This window comes from Ranitomeya variabilis, chromosome 1, assembly GCF_051348905.1.
Source record: "Ranitomeya variabilis isolate aRanVar5 chromosome 1, aRanVar5.hap1, whole genome shotgun sequence".
NCBI lineage: Eukaryota > Metazoa > Chordata > Amphibia > Anura > Dendrobatidae > Ranitomeya > Ranitomeya variabilis.
In genome coordinates this window covers 262,560,307-262,577,764 of record NC_135232.1, presented here as the reverse complement: position 1 = coordinate 262,577,764, position 17,458 = coordinate 262,560,307, and the positions used below count along the sequence as shown (strand labels likewise).

Sequence of the window (17,458 nt, the reverse complement as noted above, 5' to 3'; positions counted from 1 at the left end):
AGCAAGTATCGGCCGATACCCGATACTTGCAGTATCGGAATGCTCAACACTAGTGCTGAACCCTTCTATATTGATACCACTTTAACCCTGGGAACTGGAATTCCTGCTGCAGCATATCAAAAGATTTAAGATTCCCGTTATGAATCAACTGACCTATCAACCCAATGCCTTTTTCCCTCCACTCTCCCATTCCTTCCATATGATTAAATTCTTGAAAAAAGATGTTATCCCAGATAGGCGAAAACTCAGTGAATTTCACAACCCCCCTTATATGTTTAATCGTCTGCCATACCTTATGAATTAAATTTATGGTGTGAAAACAAGTTCCCAACTTCTTAAACATACCTGCTTCTAGACCCTGACCCAAGGGCCACCTGCCAATAATATGTACCAGACTACTATGCCCCTGACCTTTCTCAAGTCCATCCCCCCCATCCCCTAAGATGCTGGCTCTGCGCAGATAAAAAGTATAACCAGGGATTAGGAAGGGCAAGTCCCCCTTCGTCTTTAGGTCTCTGCAGTATCTCCTGCCTAATTCTAGGGTTCTTCCCACCCCACACCAATTCCCCAAATAATGACTTTAGTTTACGAAATCTGGTCAGAGGAATCCATACCGGAGAGTTATGCAAAATATACAAAACCTGTGGCATCACCACCATCTTAAGGAGATTTACTCTACCCACCACCGACAAATGTAGCCTATTCCAAGCTGAGATTTTGGCGCGTAGTTTGTTTATTAATGGCTCAAGATTAAGCTCCTCAAATCTAGTTAGGGGAAGAGAAACCTGAATCCCCAGATATTTAAATTGCGACACCACCCTTAATTTCGTATTCTGCTCCACCTCCCCCGTACAATCCACTTCCCTATCCACCTGCATAACACTTGATTTATCCCAGTTGATAATTAATCCAGAAATTTGCCCAAATCCTTCAATTAATGAAATCACATTTCTTAAAGGCTCCCCAGGATCCTCAAGAAAAAGCAAAATATCATCGGCATACAGAGCAATTTTCTCCTCCATTTCCCCATACACAAACCCCTTTACTAACTGAGATAGTAACTCCCTTTCAAATGCCAGGCTGTCAAGTGCAAACTTGCCACCTGTGGATGATGAACTGGGCCCTGGGAGAGGAGGTTTGGGAGATCCGGTAGTACCCATGGATCGGAGATGGACATCTTCATCATCCAGGAAAACCAAGGCCTCTTCGGCCAGAACGGGGCTATTAAGATTATGTGAGCCCCGTCCTCCCGAATCTTCCTCAGCACTGCCGGAATCAGAGCAATAGGGGAAAAGGCATATGCTAGTTGATGGTTCCAAGAAATCAGGAACGCATCTAGAGAAACAGGGCTCCCCAACGGCGTTATTGAGCAAAAAGTGTCCATTTTTTTTGTTTAGATGGTTTGCGAAAAGGTCTATGTTTGGTGTGCCCCATTTTACTGAGATCTGAGAGAACACTGATTGATTTAGCTCCCATTCCCCCTGTTTCAAGCGAGAGCGACTTAGGTAATCTGCCCTGTAGTTGTCCACCCCCTTTATATGAAGGCCCGATAGGGATTGAAGGTCGGTTTCGGCTATGTGGAAGATTGATTTGGTTATCTCCATCAGACTCCGAGAACGGGTACCCCCCCTGGTGATTTAGATACGCTATCACCACTTTGTTGTCCGACATAATTCTGACATGGTGAGACCGAAGGGGACCCAGGAACTCTAATAGTGCAAACTTGACTGCCAGTAGTTCCTTCATATTGGAGGACACTTTTTTCAGATATGGTGGCCAAGCCCCCTGAGCTAACAGGTCGTTCAGGTGTGCCCCCATTAAATAGCGGTGGATGGCGCCATTTTTTTTTTCTTCCCGCGCATGCGCAGCTGCGGCGTGACACCGCGCACAAAATCTCGTGCCTGCGCAGTCTGCCTATAGCCCGCGCGTACGCCGAAGCGAGAACCCCGGCGCGTGTGCGCGGTACCGCGGCCAGTCGTGCGTGCGCAGAGTCCCCACACTGCTTAAATCTCGAGGAATCTCGCGCGTGCGCAGACGGGATCAAGATGGCGCCGCGCATCACCGCATGTTTTTGCTGGATTTCCGGAACCCCCGGGAACTACAGCCCGCAGACTTACACAGGAGGAGCAAGATGTTGGCTATCCACAGAGGGACCCCCCTTGGACACCGCTGCTGCTGGTGAGTCTTACCTAGAGAGGTGGCCGAGATTCAGCCACCTCTCTCCGCGCACCCTAGAGGCCCACTAGCCCCAGCGGTGGCGCTTCGGGTCACCACACCAGCCGAGGCAGGGGGGTCCCCGCTGCCTGAATCGAGCTGATTGGCCCCGGAATGCCCACGACGAGTCTTCTTCTTAATAACGGCACCACGGAGGTGAATCTGTAGGTCTCCCATCAAGGACAGGAAACCAACTGATGCAGGAGAGAGGTACCGCCTTTTTATCTGTAGGTTTCCTGTCCTTGGTGGGCGGATCCCCTCTCTCTCCGTGGTGCCGTCATGGGCGTCAGAGAAAAATAAAGATTATTAGATTATTATTAGATTACTCGGCATGTTGTGCATCCAACATACTGGCAAAAAATAACTGATCACATTTACCACATATCATGTATCACAGATTAATTATATATAGCAAACCTCAGAATAGGCCACAAATGTCTAATAGAGGCAGGTGGACCCACGTCTATCAGACATGTTTGGCATATTCTGTGTGAGATGAGACAGTGTTATGTAAGGTAAAGTTTTAAGTTGTAAAGCGCTGCGGAATATGTTGGCGCTATATAAATAAAAAATATTATTATTAATATAAGGTGCGGTTTATGTATGAAGGAAAATTCTGACTGGGTCAATGCTACATGGTTTACTGCTGTTATGACCACATTTAAAGAAGCAATTTGAGGACCGGCAAATATAATTCCGTTCGCTGCTTAGTGAGGAGATATTTGCTGTTTTCGAGAGAAAGATTGTGTGAAATAATTGGTTACACGATTACTAATTTTGCTATCTGCAGTAGTAAATGCTATTGAAGATTTCTATTGTTTTTCCCGGCGTTTGATGACACAGATGTGTAGTGCAGCTTACTATTCTTAGCTAGCATTCTCTACTGTCCATTTTGGTTCTCCAGGATTTTTATACACGTCCCAATACCGCGCACCAATCAGCGATGGGTTAAGAAGTGGTCAGAAAGAAATAGTATATAGAGCTGGAAAACCAGCACTCTTTATATGTTGTAGTGTCAGTTCTTGGGTTCTGCAGCTCCCAGCTGCCTTTGTATAGCTTTTGGCAAGATGAGTACAAGACATCAACCATTTCAAGGGAGGTAGGACATAGCGCTGCTTGTGACGACATGCTGGAAGTGCAGCCTCTCTAACAAACAAACGAGGAGCAGATGGTAAGCAAAGCCAAAAGTCGCAGCATTTGCTCCGAGGTATAGTCAGCATCAAATTGTTGCCAAATACCGTAAGGAAAAACCTTCACATGTTCTGTGTTTTCCAGATGTACTGCTATAATAATGGCGTCAAAGGGAACCTGTCACGTGTAACACTATTAACATGCAGATATAGGATTAATCTGCTGTACTGAAAGCACGGCTCCTGGGAGAAAATTACCTGTATTCCTCCTGGGAGCCACCGGCTTTCAAAAAAAGGCATGCCCTGATGGCTGCAGTCACTGCTCAGTACACAGAGAGCGGTGGCTGAAAGCAATTCCCAGCACTTTGGCTGATGCACTGTAAGGTCGGCTGTCAGTTAAAGCACCGGGGCGTGCTGACAGCTGCCGCACACATGCTGTGAGCTGTGACTGTAGCCACGCCGGAACCTCCCGGGAGGAATAAAGTTCATTTTCTCCCAAGAGCCACACTCTCTGTACAGTAGCCAGGCAGCTTTCTAATGCAATTAAAGGAAACCTGCCACCCCAAAATCAAAGGTTAGCTAAGCCCACCAGCATCAGGGGCTTATCTACAGCATTCTGGAATGCTGTAGATAAGCCCACGATGTATCCTGAAAGATGAGAAAAAGAGGTTAGATTATACTCACCCAGGGGCGGTCCTGCTGCGGTCCGGAGCCTCCCATCTTCTTACAATGGCGTCCTCTTGTCTTCACACTGCGGCTCCGGCGCAGGCGTACTTTGTCTGCCCTGTTGAGGGCAGAGCAAAGTACTGCAGTGCGCAGGGAAAGGTCAGAGAGGCCCCGGACCGCGACGCCCATCGGATCGGGTCGCCCGCGTGAGTATAATCTAACCTCTTTTTCTCATCTTTCAGGTTACATCGGGGGCTTATCTACAGCATTACAGAATGCTGTAGATAAGCCCCTGATGCCGGTGGGCTTACCTCACCTTCGATTTTGGGGGTGACCAGTTCCTTTTAACTTGCAGATTAACCCAATACCTGTAGTTTAATAATATCAGGCGTGACAGATTTTCTTTAATTAAAAAGTAGGAACATGTTTTTATAAGAAATCTTATCGTTTGGGCTCAAAACCACTACAAGAATTATTATTGATTCTGACTACCATATTCAAACCCAAATCACATGTAGTTATTACAACTGTGCAAAATGGGATGATCTTATGATTACATGTTTAAAGACTTACCATGTGGAGAGTGCAGGATTAAAGCAATATGCTTTCCCATTAGACAAGCTTAGTACAGGTACACCTCTCTGCGTAAGCAACGTTTGAGAAACCAACAGGTCATTTCCTAAGTAAAAATAAATTGTGGTGAAATATATATATATATATATATATATTTAATCAGGTTCTGATAAATTAATGGAAAAATATGGCATCTTACGATAATGTAGTAGTATACACAAACAAGCAATAAAACAACCCGTATAATAGTACAGAAGTGGTTACCTGTTAATATGGGCAATAAAGATTCATTCTTTATAACAGCTTTCTGATTGTGGACATCCCTAAAAAAGCACAACAACTGCAGCTATAAACATGTGAAATACCATGTTATCACAACAATGTATATACTCTGATTAGCCACAACATTAAAGGGATTGGATTTTCCATTATCTGTTTGTTTTTAAGACATAGGCTTCTGGTGACTGTTACAGCGAACATGAATGCGGCAGCCAATGTTTAGATAGGATGTCTTTTTTCCCCATAGTGAATCCTGATGCCATTTATTTCCCAGGTAAGTAATGCATCTGGACGTCCACATGATTCATCTGGCCAGGCCAACTTCTTCCATTGTTCCGTGGTCTTCGTTTAATGTACTTGTGCCAATTATAGTATCTTTTGGTAATAGACGGGGAACAGCATGGGCACATACAGTGATCAGCTCTATACACAACAAGCTGCAATGCACAGTGTGTTTCCTAAAACCTATCATCCTTATTCAGCATTACGTGTATCAGTAATTTGTTTTACACTACCTCTTCTGTAGGATCAGGTAGGATGGACTAGTATTTTCTCCCTATTGGGCCACTTCTGGCAGGTAGTAGATTGTGCATACAGGAAACACCCTACACAACTTGCATTCAAGAAATGATTGTTCACTGCTGTCAAATAGATCCATTCCCTGACAAACGTCACTGTCCCAGGATAAATCAATGTCATTCACTTTAACCTGTCACTAGTTTTAATTCTGTGGCTGATCGATATACAAGCAGTTGCTTCATGCAGAATAATTTTCCATTACTCACCAAACCGAAAGAGCAGCTGAGGACGTAAGAGCCATGACAAAGCGGCCTGTGCATTGTATTGTAGAGATTTGGGAAGGCAGAATGATAGGTGGAAATACTCGTCTGCCACTGCTAGAAAACATTGATAACATTCGCTTCTCACAAGCTACGCAAACCATCTCACTAAAGTATGTTAAAAAAAAAGAAAAGGAAACCGTTACAAATTTGTAGGATACCTGCTAGATTGCTTTGGAGCACCCACCCATGTGACAATACTAACTTGCTTCCTGCTGCTGCAAGAATGCGACTTGTAAGCACTGTCCTCCATTCCTTCCCGTCTCGGTTACACTTGAGCTGGCTTAGTTTTGATCCGCCTACTGATCTGAAGTCATTTTCTACTTCAATGTATATTGTGGGGTCTGCACTAATCTGAAAAGTAAATAAGTTCTTGGCACCTAAGTAACCTGACAAAATATATAACAAACGCAATTAGAACACTGCAGAACTATTAACAGTGAAACGGTTGGAACTCATAAAGCATCAAACCGAATATGCTTGTTTTAGGTATAATCATATTTTGTAATCCATTTACTCAACTTTTGGAAAGTTTTTTGAAAGTCACCAGTTTTCTAATTTTGTAAATTTATATAGTTGACTAACCTGCAAAGTAAAAGATTTCTGAGTGGTTGGGATAGGCAACCGAAGCGATATTGCAGAAGTCATACATGTTAAGTCCTTCTCAGATGTTGAAGCCACCTGAGACTGAAAACATTAAAATAAAAAACTGAGTTATCGGAATTCAAAACGAGGAAATTAAACAAAAGTCAGGTTTATACTCCTTTGTAGAAGCTTCTGTACTGAAAATGTAGCAGAATTCAGGCGCATGTCGAACATAAATGAAAAGCACTTTTGGGTCTGATTATCAACACGATTACACCAGAATTCTGACATCAATCCCTATGATAAGTTGCAATTATTTTGTGCAATCTAAAGTTTTGCCAAAATGGGCAGAGCTGATGCAGAGCAGGGGAATGATGTCACAGCTCATAATGAATTAGACAAGCTTGATGACACTAGAAATCTATGACTGGAGTAAAATTTGTGGAGAGGTGTACACCACTTTTCAAAAACATGCTCCGTTCATTAAAAGAATTAAGAGCATCTACCCACACCCACGGGGCCTATGTGCAATTACACTTGCTGCTCATACTAAATTATTTTAGCTACCATATTTTGTGTAGTTCCATGATTGGTACTGCAAGTGATCTCCTATAGGAGTGAATGGTATAGGTCATCAATAGTAAAGTCGCAGGAAACCACTATAAACTTTTCTTTAGCGCTTCACTGGGGGACACAGGTAAATATGGGCATATGCTGCTGTCGCTAGGAGGCTGACACTATGCAAAAAAAGGAAGCTAGATCCTCCTCCGCAGTATACACCCACCAACTGGCACAAGGCACTTCAGTTTTTAGCTTAGTGTCAGTAGGAGGCAGTCCTGGAGCTGATCCCAGATCAGTTTTTTACTTTTCAGGTCACCTGTTGTGTTTTAGTAATCTTTTCCCCTTTTTCTTCCACGTTTTCCTTCTATAGGGTAACAGGGTGCAGATTTTTCACCCTGTTTTTTCCCACTCTTGTGGGAACAAGAGAGCAGTGTAATGTCACCACATCGCCCACTCTTGGAAGCGCAAGACAGGACCTAATCCCTTGTCACCTCACGGTGCTTTTAGGGTGATTCCCGCTTGCCGTTCCTAGCCTTTTTCCCACCTTTCTCCTGGGAGCGGGATGGGAGGAAGACGGTGCTCACCGGTGGTGGCCTTCCCCCTTCTTGGTTAGGGGTTAACACCATCTTCTGCACTGTCCGGACCCATGACGGTGCAGGAAGGAGGATGCCATATCCCAGTGACCCTCATCCACTCGGGGGCTTCTGACGTTATCCTCAAGGACGAAGAAGGATTCGTGCCTCACATTTTCGTTACTGACTGTTACTGTCACATTACGTCCCTGTCCTCCCCGTGGTCCCCCTTACAGGATACACCTGGCACAGATGCACCACGATGCCCGTCCAGGCCATTTGTTTTAGATTTAATGGCCTTCGTAATGCCCCTTCTCTCCAGCCATGCCCCTTTCCCAGCTCGCTGACCACTCACTGCGCTTTTTCCAAATCATGCATCTTCTTGTCCAATGAGAAAGCTTGTCTGTCTGTCCCGGCCACGACCCAGCGATCACATCACTCAATGCACGTTTTCTCCGCGCTTTTAGGCCTATCACAGGGCCTCTTCTCCTTGGCCTGTAGACACCCTCGGTGGGATAGCCAATCAACGGGCAGATCCCTTACAGGGCATTACCGGCCGGTATATCAGCCGACCACGCCTCCTTCAGCATTTGGTTCTTGGGCTCCCTCCATCTTCACCTCTGCAGCCTGCAAAACAGACTGCACGCACCGCTTTCTACAGCCACAGCTCTGCAGGCACCACAGCCTGCAGGAGGACACAGCAGACCAAGCAGCATCATCTGGATCGTCGCTGACATCGGGTAGGCTCTGCCTTTACCTACCCTATTCTTTCTCATTAGCCCTCCACAGCAGTGTCACTAAAGCTCCCACTTATGTCCAAATCTAAGGAGGCCCTTTCCTGCCCCGCTAAGCCTACTATAATTAACTACATCTGTACCTTCGGTAAAAAGAAGTGGCCCTCAGGCCAATTCTCACCTTTTTGTCAGACTTGCAGCCCTTCTATCATGCCTGCATCACAGTAGACCCCCACGGTCTGGGACAAGAGCACACCCCTAGTGGGTTGTGCTATGTTGCAATCGGTTTTTGACCTGGTGTCTCAGTCCCTGGTCCATGTACTAGACTGCTTATCAAACCTGTCCGCCGCCACCAGTGTTCCGAACGTCTCTCACGGTGATTCGCATGCACCTGAACACCACCCTCACAAGGGCAGATCAAGGACTAAGGAAGCAAGCCCTTTTCAGCTCTTCATCCAGCTCTCCGGCCTCTGACGCCAACCTGAATTCTAAACTACAGGATTTGGTCGGTAGCCTTATTTTGGCGATTAACCAAACCCTTAATATTAAGGAGGATGAGGTCCCTACCCAGGACCACTCTGGCTCCTTCAAACAAGTAAAAAATCCTTCATGTACGTTTTCCAACCACAGGGAATTTGAAGCAATTTTTTTCAAGCACTGAGAACACCCTAAGAAGCCCTTCCTGGGGAGGAAGCAACTGGATAGTCTTTATCCCTTTAGCCCGGACCTCATTTGCAAATGGACAGCGTCGATCTGCCAGGTTCTTGGCTGTGTTCCAAGACTGTTTTGTCTCTGCCAGACATATCTTCTCTCAAGGATTTCACTGACAGTCAGATCGAATCCATGGCTAAGTCAGCTTTTGAAGAGGCCGGCGCCTCTCTGTCCCATTTCTGCTTCCACCTGGGTAGAAAAATCCATTTCTGCCTGGGCAAGACTCCTTCGACAAGTCATTCTAGCTGCAGCTTCTCCTGACGAGCTAACTGACCTTTAAGAACCAGATCACCCACGCTGGCAAGTATCTACTGACTGCGTCCTTGGGTACGGCCAGTTGCTCTGCCCAGGTAACCAGCAACAGTTTTGCCATACGCCAGATTCTTTGGCTGAAGGCCTGGAATGCAGATCCACCTTCCAAGAAGTCTCTCACCAACCTCCCCTTCCAGGGTTCTAGGTTTTTTCGGGTCCAAGTTTAATCAGATAATCTCAGATACTACCGGCGGTAAGAGCACTTGCCTTCCTCAGCCTAAGCGCCCATTCACTAGGAAGCGATTCCTCCAGTTACGTTCCTTTTGCCTCTTTTCCCCTCCTGGGACCTTCTTCACATCAGTACCGCTCTCCCGCCCATCGGGAGAGGAAGAAGATATCCTTCAATCCAGCCCCTCACTGGTTTTCAAGGGGTCGCTCCTCAAAGCCCCCAGGGTCTCGCTCCAACAGTTTTTTCTCTACGTGACGGGTCACTCCCACCCGGGAATCCTTCCAGGGTGAGGGGCCGGCTTCTCCTTTTCCAGGACGCTTGGTTGTTGGTGGTCGACGACACCTGGGTCAGAGAGACCGTGACTTCACGCTTTAAGATTGAATTTTCTTCTCACCCGGTAAGATGTTTTTTCCAGTCCCGTTCACCAAGACTCCCGGCTCAAGTACCAGGCTTTTTTCAAGCCGTTTCTTCCCTTCTATGGACAGGGTAATCGTACCCGTTCCCTTTCACGTACGCTTTTCAGGGTTTTACTCTAATCTCTTTGTGGTTCCAAAGAAGGACGGATCTCTCCATCCGCCTCTCCATCCGATTCTGAATCTCAAACAGTTAAACCATCAAGTCTGGCTCCATCACTTCCGGATGGAGTCCCTACGCTCGATAATCGCCTCTATGGAGCCAGGGGAGTTTCTCTGCTCTGTGGACTGTCAGGATGCTTATCTACACATTCCTATTTGCAATTATTAGCAATGTTAGTCCTTTTCAATATGGCTACCATTTAGTGGTAGATAATACTTCTCAGTACATAACCTTAGAACCACCTTACCAGGGATGTGTGTCAGCCGGGCAAAAAAGAAGTATATCAATTTAAAAGCATAATTTTATTTAACAAGAATACATTAAAATTGGTAATCGGTTTACCACTCAATTGAAAATGCACTTTACAATTGACACCTCACTGTGAGAGTTCATATTTATAACTCTAGTGCCTGTCAGGCTTATGTCTGTTCAGCATTCAGCAGTGAATGTCCAATCCCTCCTTTTCGTCTGAACTGTACATGACAAAAAGGTTATGAATTGCCACTAGAAATAAAGCATATCTTGGCATATATTCCTTTTTTCATTTCCAGCACCTCTCTATTTTAATAATGAATTTTAATATATTCTTGTTAAATAAAACTATGTTTTAAATGTATTAATGTACTTTTTTGCCTGGATGACACACATCCCTGGTAAGGTGGTTCTAACATTCCTATTTGTGTCACACAAGAGATTTCTCTGGTTTGCAATCCAGTAGGAGCACTATCAATTCCCAGCCCTTTCCTTCTGTCTGGCCTCTGGGCTGCCCCCCAGAGTGTTTACTAAGTTTATAGCTGCTGTCATGGCCATCCTTTATTCTAGAGGGATACTCATCGTCCTTTACCTGTACGATCTGTTAATCAAGGGTCCATCCTCCCGAGACTGCTGTCAGAGTCTCCAGATCACCCTGGACACTCTCGCCCGTCTCGGCTGGATAGTCAACAGGGAAAAGCCCTCCCTGACCCCATCTCGGCACCTGGTGTTCTTGGGCATGCTGTACAACACAGCCCGAGCCAAGGTCTTCCTTCCAGGGGAGAAGTTCTCTTCTCTCCACCTAGGGATCCATGCTCTGAGACGGCCATCTCCACATCCCCTGTGACTCTGCATGAGCATACTAGGGAAGATGATTGCCGCCATAGAAGCTATACCCTTTGCCCAGTTCCATACCCATCCCCTTTAGCTGGCCCTCCTGTCAGCTTGGGACATGAGGACCTCTTCCCTGGACCAGCCAATTCTGCTGCCTCTTGGGGTGAGAGTGTCTCCGACATGGTGGACCCTCCCTCTCCACCTCTGTCCTACACGGGAAATCTTTCCTCCCTCTCAATGGCAGGTTGTCACCACCCGACGCCAGTCTCTTTGGATGGGGAGCGATCTTTCTCCATCACACAGCACAGGGTCACTGGAGTTCTCAGGAGGCCGCTCTCCCCATCAATTTGCTGGAAATCAGAGCAATTTATCTCTCCCTTCGCCACTGGCAGATCTGCTTCACACATCACCCAGTATGCGTTCAATCGGACAACAACACAGCCGTGGCATATATAAATCACCAACGCGGGACACGCAGCAAGTCAGTCATGGCAGAGGTAACATGGATCCTACTTTGGGCAGAATGTCAAGCTCCCGCTATATCAGCCGTTAACCTACCGGAGGTGGACAATTAAGCAGCCTATTTTCTGAGTCGTCAGGGTTTCGCATCAGGTGAGTGGTCTCTCAGCACCGCCGTCTTCGACCAGATCTGTCAGAGATGGTCCACCCTGGAAGTCGACCTGATGGCGTCTTGGGTGAACCACAAGGTACCTCGGTTCGCAGCCAGGTCCCGCAACCCTCTAGCCATGGTTTACGACGTCCTAGTAATTTTGTGGTCCCAATTTCAGCTGCTCTACCTTTTTCCGCCTCTCCCGCTGATTCCGAGAGTCGTAAAAAAAAATCAAGGCGAAAGGAATTCCGGTAGCTCCGGACTGGCCCAGACCTGCTCTCACAAGGCAGTCTCCTCCACCAGAGTTCACGGTCTCCGAATTTAAATGGCATGGCTGTTGAGGCCACCGTTCTGAAGGAGGTTGGGTTTTCTCCTCAGGTAATTCACACCATGATTAATGTGAGAATCACAGCATCCTCGCGCATTTACCATAGATACTGGAAAGCCTTCTTTCATTGGTGTGAGGAACACAATTCTGTTCCTATGTCATTTTCCCTTCCCTCCATATTGGCTTTTCTCCAAATCAGGTCTAGACTCCGGTCTCGCACTCACTACCCTTAAGGGTCAGGTCTCTGCACTTTCAATCCTTTTTCAGCGAAATCTGGCCTCTCATCCCTAGGTCAAGAGTTTCCTTCAAGGAGTCGCTCGCCTGTCACCTCCTTAACGTCCTGTGGTAGAGCCGTGGGATCTTAACCTTGTTCTAGGCGCTCTTTAGCGCCCTCCTTTCAAAACCATTCAGGACATTCCGTTTTCTCTCCTGTCATGGAAGGTTACCTTTGTGGTAGCTATTACATTCATCAGGACAGTGTCTGAGTTGGCAGCACTATTTTGCCGTTCCCAGTTTCTTGTTCTACATTTGGACAAGTGGTCCTCAGACCCGTTCCTTCCTTCCTGCCTAAGGTAGTCTCTTCATTCCACATTAATGAAGAGATTGTCCTTCCTTCCCTCTGTCCTTCTCCAATCTATCCCCTGGAGAAGTCTCTTCACAAGCTGGATCTAGTCAAAACTCTCGAGGTTCATCTCTCAAGAACGGCTTCCTTCGTCACGCTTACGCCTTGTTTGTCATTTCTGAGGGTCGTCGTAAGGGGCTCCCAGCTTTCAAATCTACCATTGCCGCTGGATTCGCTCGGTGATACTGGAGGCATATCGCGTTCAGGACAGACATCCTCCTCCGGGTGTAAAGGCTCACTCCACCCGGACGGTGGGGGCATCCTGGGAAGTTTGTCACCAGGCCTCTGCTTCTCAGATTTGTAAGGCTGTGACCTTGTCATCTTTGTACACCTTCGCAAGGTTTTACCAGGTTCATACCCATGCCTCCTTCAATGCGGGTCTGGGAAGAAAGGTGCTGCAGGCAGCAGTCGCCCACCGTCAGACTTAATTTTTTTTTTACTTACACTTGTTTCCCACCCTCTGGACTGCTTTGGGACGTCCCATGTGTCCCCCAATGAAGAGATAAAGAAAGATTTTTGGTACGCACAGTAAAGTCTCTTTCTTGGAGCGTTCATTGCGGGGGACAGCACTCTCCCTGGTTTTGTGCCTATGTTGGGCCTACGTGCCTTTTGTTGGGCTTGTATATAGTTGAGTTATTGTTGCTTCTCCTACTGCTTTGACACTAACTGACAAGCTTTGCACCAGTCGGTGGGTGTATAATGCTGTGGAGGAGCTATTTTCCCTTTTTTGCATAGTGTCATCCTCCTAGCGAAAGCAGCATACACCCATGGTTACCCATGTCCTCCAATGTAGGCTCTAAGAAAGATTTTATGGTGAGTACCAAAAATCCCTCTTTTCATATTAATCTAACAATGTTTGCTTTAGATCTGCAAATTTATGCAGTGTTGAGAATGCTTGGATAAAGCAATTTACTACCCTTAAATTACAACAACAGGCTTAATAGTCTCTTTATAAGCTGTTAAAACATTCCAAGTATTACAATCCTTTATACACCAGCAGCATGAATCATTTGTAATGTTTCCTTTACACATCTATTAAGGCTAGACAGCTCTATATATTTGGCACAGAGCGCTATTCTTCTCCCACCTCCCCCCTCACAACTATAAATACTTTTGCCAGTTGCCATCACTATCCGCCCTAATATTATTTAGGTTAAAAGTGGTACACTGATCGGAGGTAGCAATAGGAAGATTTTACAGTGCTGTGAAGGAAAACAAAAATACATTGAAATTAAATATCAATTTTTAAACCCTTAAACCCTTCTTAAGGAAAGGATACTCATGGATCGATCCAGAGATAGGATAGGTGATAACCTCCAAACTTGGCACAACCCCTTTAAAGAACATATAGCTAGGTAAACCATCAATTGTGCTGCCTATTACACCATGGGTGGTATTGAGGATTAGGGATTTAAAAAGATAAAAGTGTTTCAGTAACCTGTACAGCGAGAGAAACAGACATCATGCGCGAGTCTTTCCGAGGTCGACCCTTTTTTCTTTTTTCGACAAGGTCTGCATCTAATTCTGCTTTCCGTTTGGTGAGAGACTTCGTTGCATTATTTTTTTCTTCACTGTCGCTACTACTGTCTACTTCACGTGGCTTTGCTTCCTTAGAAACAACACTATGATCTTTTGGTCTGCATAAAGAATTTAAAAAACAATGTAGCACAAGTACTCAGAGGAGATTCACAAATCATGCATAAAACAAACAAAAAAAAAAAAAACTAACATTCCCAAGTGATACTGTAAATTTTAAAGGTACACTTTTTTTTTGGTTCTTTACTATACATACCGATCAGCAGCGATCTGGTTTGCATGCGAAATTCCTGTTGTCCCTGAGGTAGCTTTTGATCGTTCAGTGAATCGAGAATCAAGTGCTTTCATGGGCTCAATCTTCGGCTGGGCAGAGACGCTTGTAGGTGTTGAAGGAGTAACCGTAGCGGTGTTTACACTGTATTCAATGGTTAGAGGACATGGAAATTGTAATGATCTCACAGTAAACAGTTTCACAGTTATCTATTCTGACTAGAATCTACCCACAAGAAAAAAATAATATATGAAATTAAAAAAAACTCAATTGTTTTATGTTTTGTAAATAACATTATCATTCTGTTAAAATCTACACAGACGTAATTATTTAAAACAAACAACATAGTAAACGAAAGCTACAGAGTAAATGAAAACAATCCTTTACTATTAGCACCAAAAAGTCTTGCGTAGTAGCCATTTCTTCTTACCATCCCATACACATGCAAGATTGAGAGAAAATTAGGACACTCCCATACACATTAGATTGTCAACAGAACCCAGTGGGTTTTGCTGACATTTATCTAACGTAGATGGCCACTTTTAAGAAAGTCTTGATGCAAATCCTAAGATTAATGATGAGAGCAAGTGCTTGTTACTCGAGTTTGCCTAGAGTGCTCGGGTATGCACCGAGTAATACAGGTGCTCGAGTGACAAGTTCGAGTCCCCGTGGTTGCATGTTTTGCGTCTGTTAGCCACAAAACATGCGGGGATTTCCCGAGTTTGTCAGGCATTCCCTGCATGTTTTGCGGCTGTCTAACACATGCGAAACATGCAACTGCGAGAAATTGAACATGTCACTTGTGCACCCGCGCTACTTAGTGCATACCCGAGCACCCTAGGTAAGTAAACTCAAGTAAGGAGCACTTGCGCCCATCACTATCTAAGATGCCTGACATCTTCAAGCAGACCTATCATTAAGATCACTAGGTTTTTCTTCATGTTGTCATAAGCTAAAATAACTCTACGAGTGCCCATTATATACTATACAGGTTTTTAGGAAACCTATGACACCAGAAGACTTCAAAAGAAAGGCCTGCTAGAAGAGATCCCCTAGATACCTGTTCTGTACTGAAAGTAGAGCTGCTACTACTAGTGCAATATAAGGGAGTGGATCAGCATAACGTAAATGAATGTTAAAACTTTTCCTTTCGCTTGGATATTTTAGCCTTGACAAATTCTTCTTAGCAACAAGCAGAAAGCTCAGTCTTATTTTTCATTACTATGGCAGTCCATTGCTAAGGAGAAAATGTATATTTTATACATACAGTATATACTGCAAATTAAAATTTCTCTGCAAGTTATGGATTTACAAGAAGAATTGGATCAATCACTGTACGACAATAAGAAGTTAATATGTGAAAGAGACAGTAAAATCTGAAGTTAAACCATAATTCCAGTGTTAGTTTATATATGGTGATTTCACTATACCTCTCTTTGTTGGCCGGCTCTTCTGATGGTTTCGCATTTCCCACTGGTTCGAGGGTGGATTTAGTGCCTAAAGAGCTGTTGGTGTTTGAATCCAGAGATAAGAGCTGCTGGTTGCTCTGAGATGACAGCATGGACCCTGCGACCGACCCCGATATAGGAATACTATTAAAAAAAGCTGTAGAAAAGTCCCTGCAAATACCAATAGCCAAAATAAATTGTGTTTATAACATTGTATGGTCTTCACAACATGTGATGGATTATATTATGGCATTAAATATGACAAAAAAGTGTAGCAAGTCATACAAACCCAGTGTCCAGCTGGGCAATGCACAATGGGGTGATCCTACGCCGGCCATCCGCTGTCCTTGTTTCCACTTGTTTCTTTAAAAGGTTCTATTAAAAATATTATTGTTGTTATAATACATAAACTGTTACCCTCAAATGCTACATGTTTTTCTTTCAGATAATTTGAGCATCCAAACGTGCAGAAAGTCATATCTGCTGCCTAATCCACTAAAATAAATAACATTCAAAAAATTAAAATGTGTATAGAGATGAATATGTGGCTGTCTATAGTCAAGCCAGACCTGTTATGCCAATACCAGTTAAAGGGACTCTGTCACCCCCTCCAGCCGTTATAAACTAAAAGAGCCACCTTGTGCAGCAGTAATGCTGCATTCTAACAAGGTGGCTCTTTTAGTTTGTGGTGCAGTTATAGCCAAAATAAAGCGTTTTATAATTTCGCCAAAATACCTCTCCTTAGCCCTGGAGGCAGGTCTTAACCCCCCTGCTGCAAACGCCACACTGCCGTCATTTAAATCTTCTTCGGCGCCGGGCGCCGCCCCCTCCGTGCTGTTTTCCACTTAAATCCGGCGCCTGCGCTGTTTAGTACTGGCTGGGGCAGGCGCAGTGAGCTCTGGCCGTCTGACCTCACATGCGGTCTTGCAGACTGCGCCTGTGCGGCCACCCAGCTTGAGAATCGCAGCCCCGCAGTGTGTTATGCATTATGCACAGTGCGGGGCTGGGCTGGGATTCACAAGCTGGGTGGCCGCACAGACAGCTCTCCAGCGACCAACGATGCCGAAGGCCCCGGGTAACCAGGGTAAACATCGGGTTACTAAGCGCAGGGCCGCGCTTAGTAACCCGATGTTTACCGTGGTTACCAGCGTAAAAGTAAAAAACAAACATACTCACATTCCGGTGTCCGTCAGGTCCCCTGCCGTCTGCTTCCCGCACTGACTGAGTGCCGCCGTAAAGTGAAAGCAGATCACAGCGGTGACGTCACCGCTGTGCTCTGTACTGCCTTACGGCCGGGAGTCAGTCAGAGCGGGAAGCAGACGGCAAGGGATCTGAAGGACACCGGAATGTGAGTATGTACATTTTTTTTTTTTTTTTTTTTTTACTTTTACGCTGGTAACCAGGGTAAACATCGGGTTACTAAGCGCGGCCCTGCGCTTAGTAACCCGATGTTTACCCTGGTTACAAGCGAACGCATCGCTGGATCGCTGTCACACACAACGATCCAGCGATGACAGCGGGAGATCCAGCGACGAAATAAAGTTCCAAACGATCTGCTACGACGTACGATTCTCAGCAGGGTCCCTGATCGCTGCTGCGTGTCAGACACAGCGATATCGTATGGATATCGCTGGAA

General features: G+C 45.4%; 1 protein-coding gene across 2 annotated transcripts in view; it reads right to left on the bottom strand.

Moving 5' to 3' along the window:
* HIRA (histone cell cycle regulator) overlaps window positions 1-17,458 on the bottom strand; it is a 49,897-nt gene that overhangs the window by 14,652 nt on the left and 17,787 nt on the right. For both annotated transcript variants that reach the window (XM_077293415.1, XM_077293416.1), the window contains exons 13-21: window positions 16,112-16,197; window positions 15,805-15,993; window positions 14,360-14,518; window positions 14,006-14,204; window positions 6,287-6,388; window positions 5,907-6,055; window positions 5,648-5,809; window positions 4,848-4,906; window positions 4,584-4,689 (exon numbers count right to left, since the gene is read on the bottom strand). In XM_077293415.1, coding sequence (XP_077149530.1) covers window positions 4,584-4,689; window positions 4,848-4,906; window positions 5,648-5,809; window positions 5,907-6,055; window positions 6,287-6,388; window positions 14,006-14,204; window positions 14,360-14,518; window positions 15,805-15,993; window positions 16,112-16,197 — 1,211 coding nt within the window. The remainder of the gene's footprint in view (window positions 1-4,583; window positions 4,690-4,847; window positions 4,907-5,647; window positions 5,810-5,906; window positions 6,056-6,286; window positions 6,389-14,005; window positions 14,205-14,359; window positions 14,519-15,804; window positions 15,994-16,111; window positions 16,198-17,458) is intronic.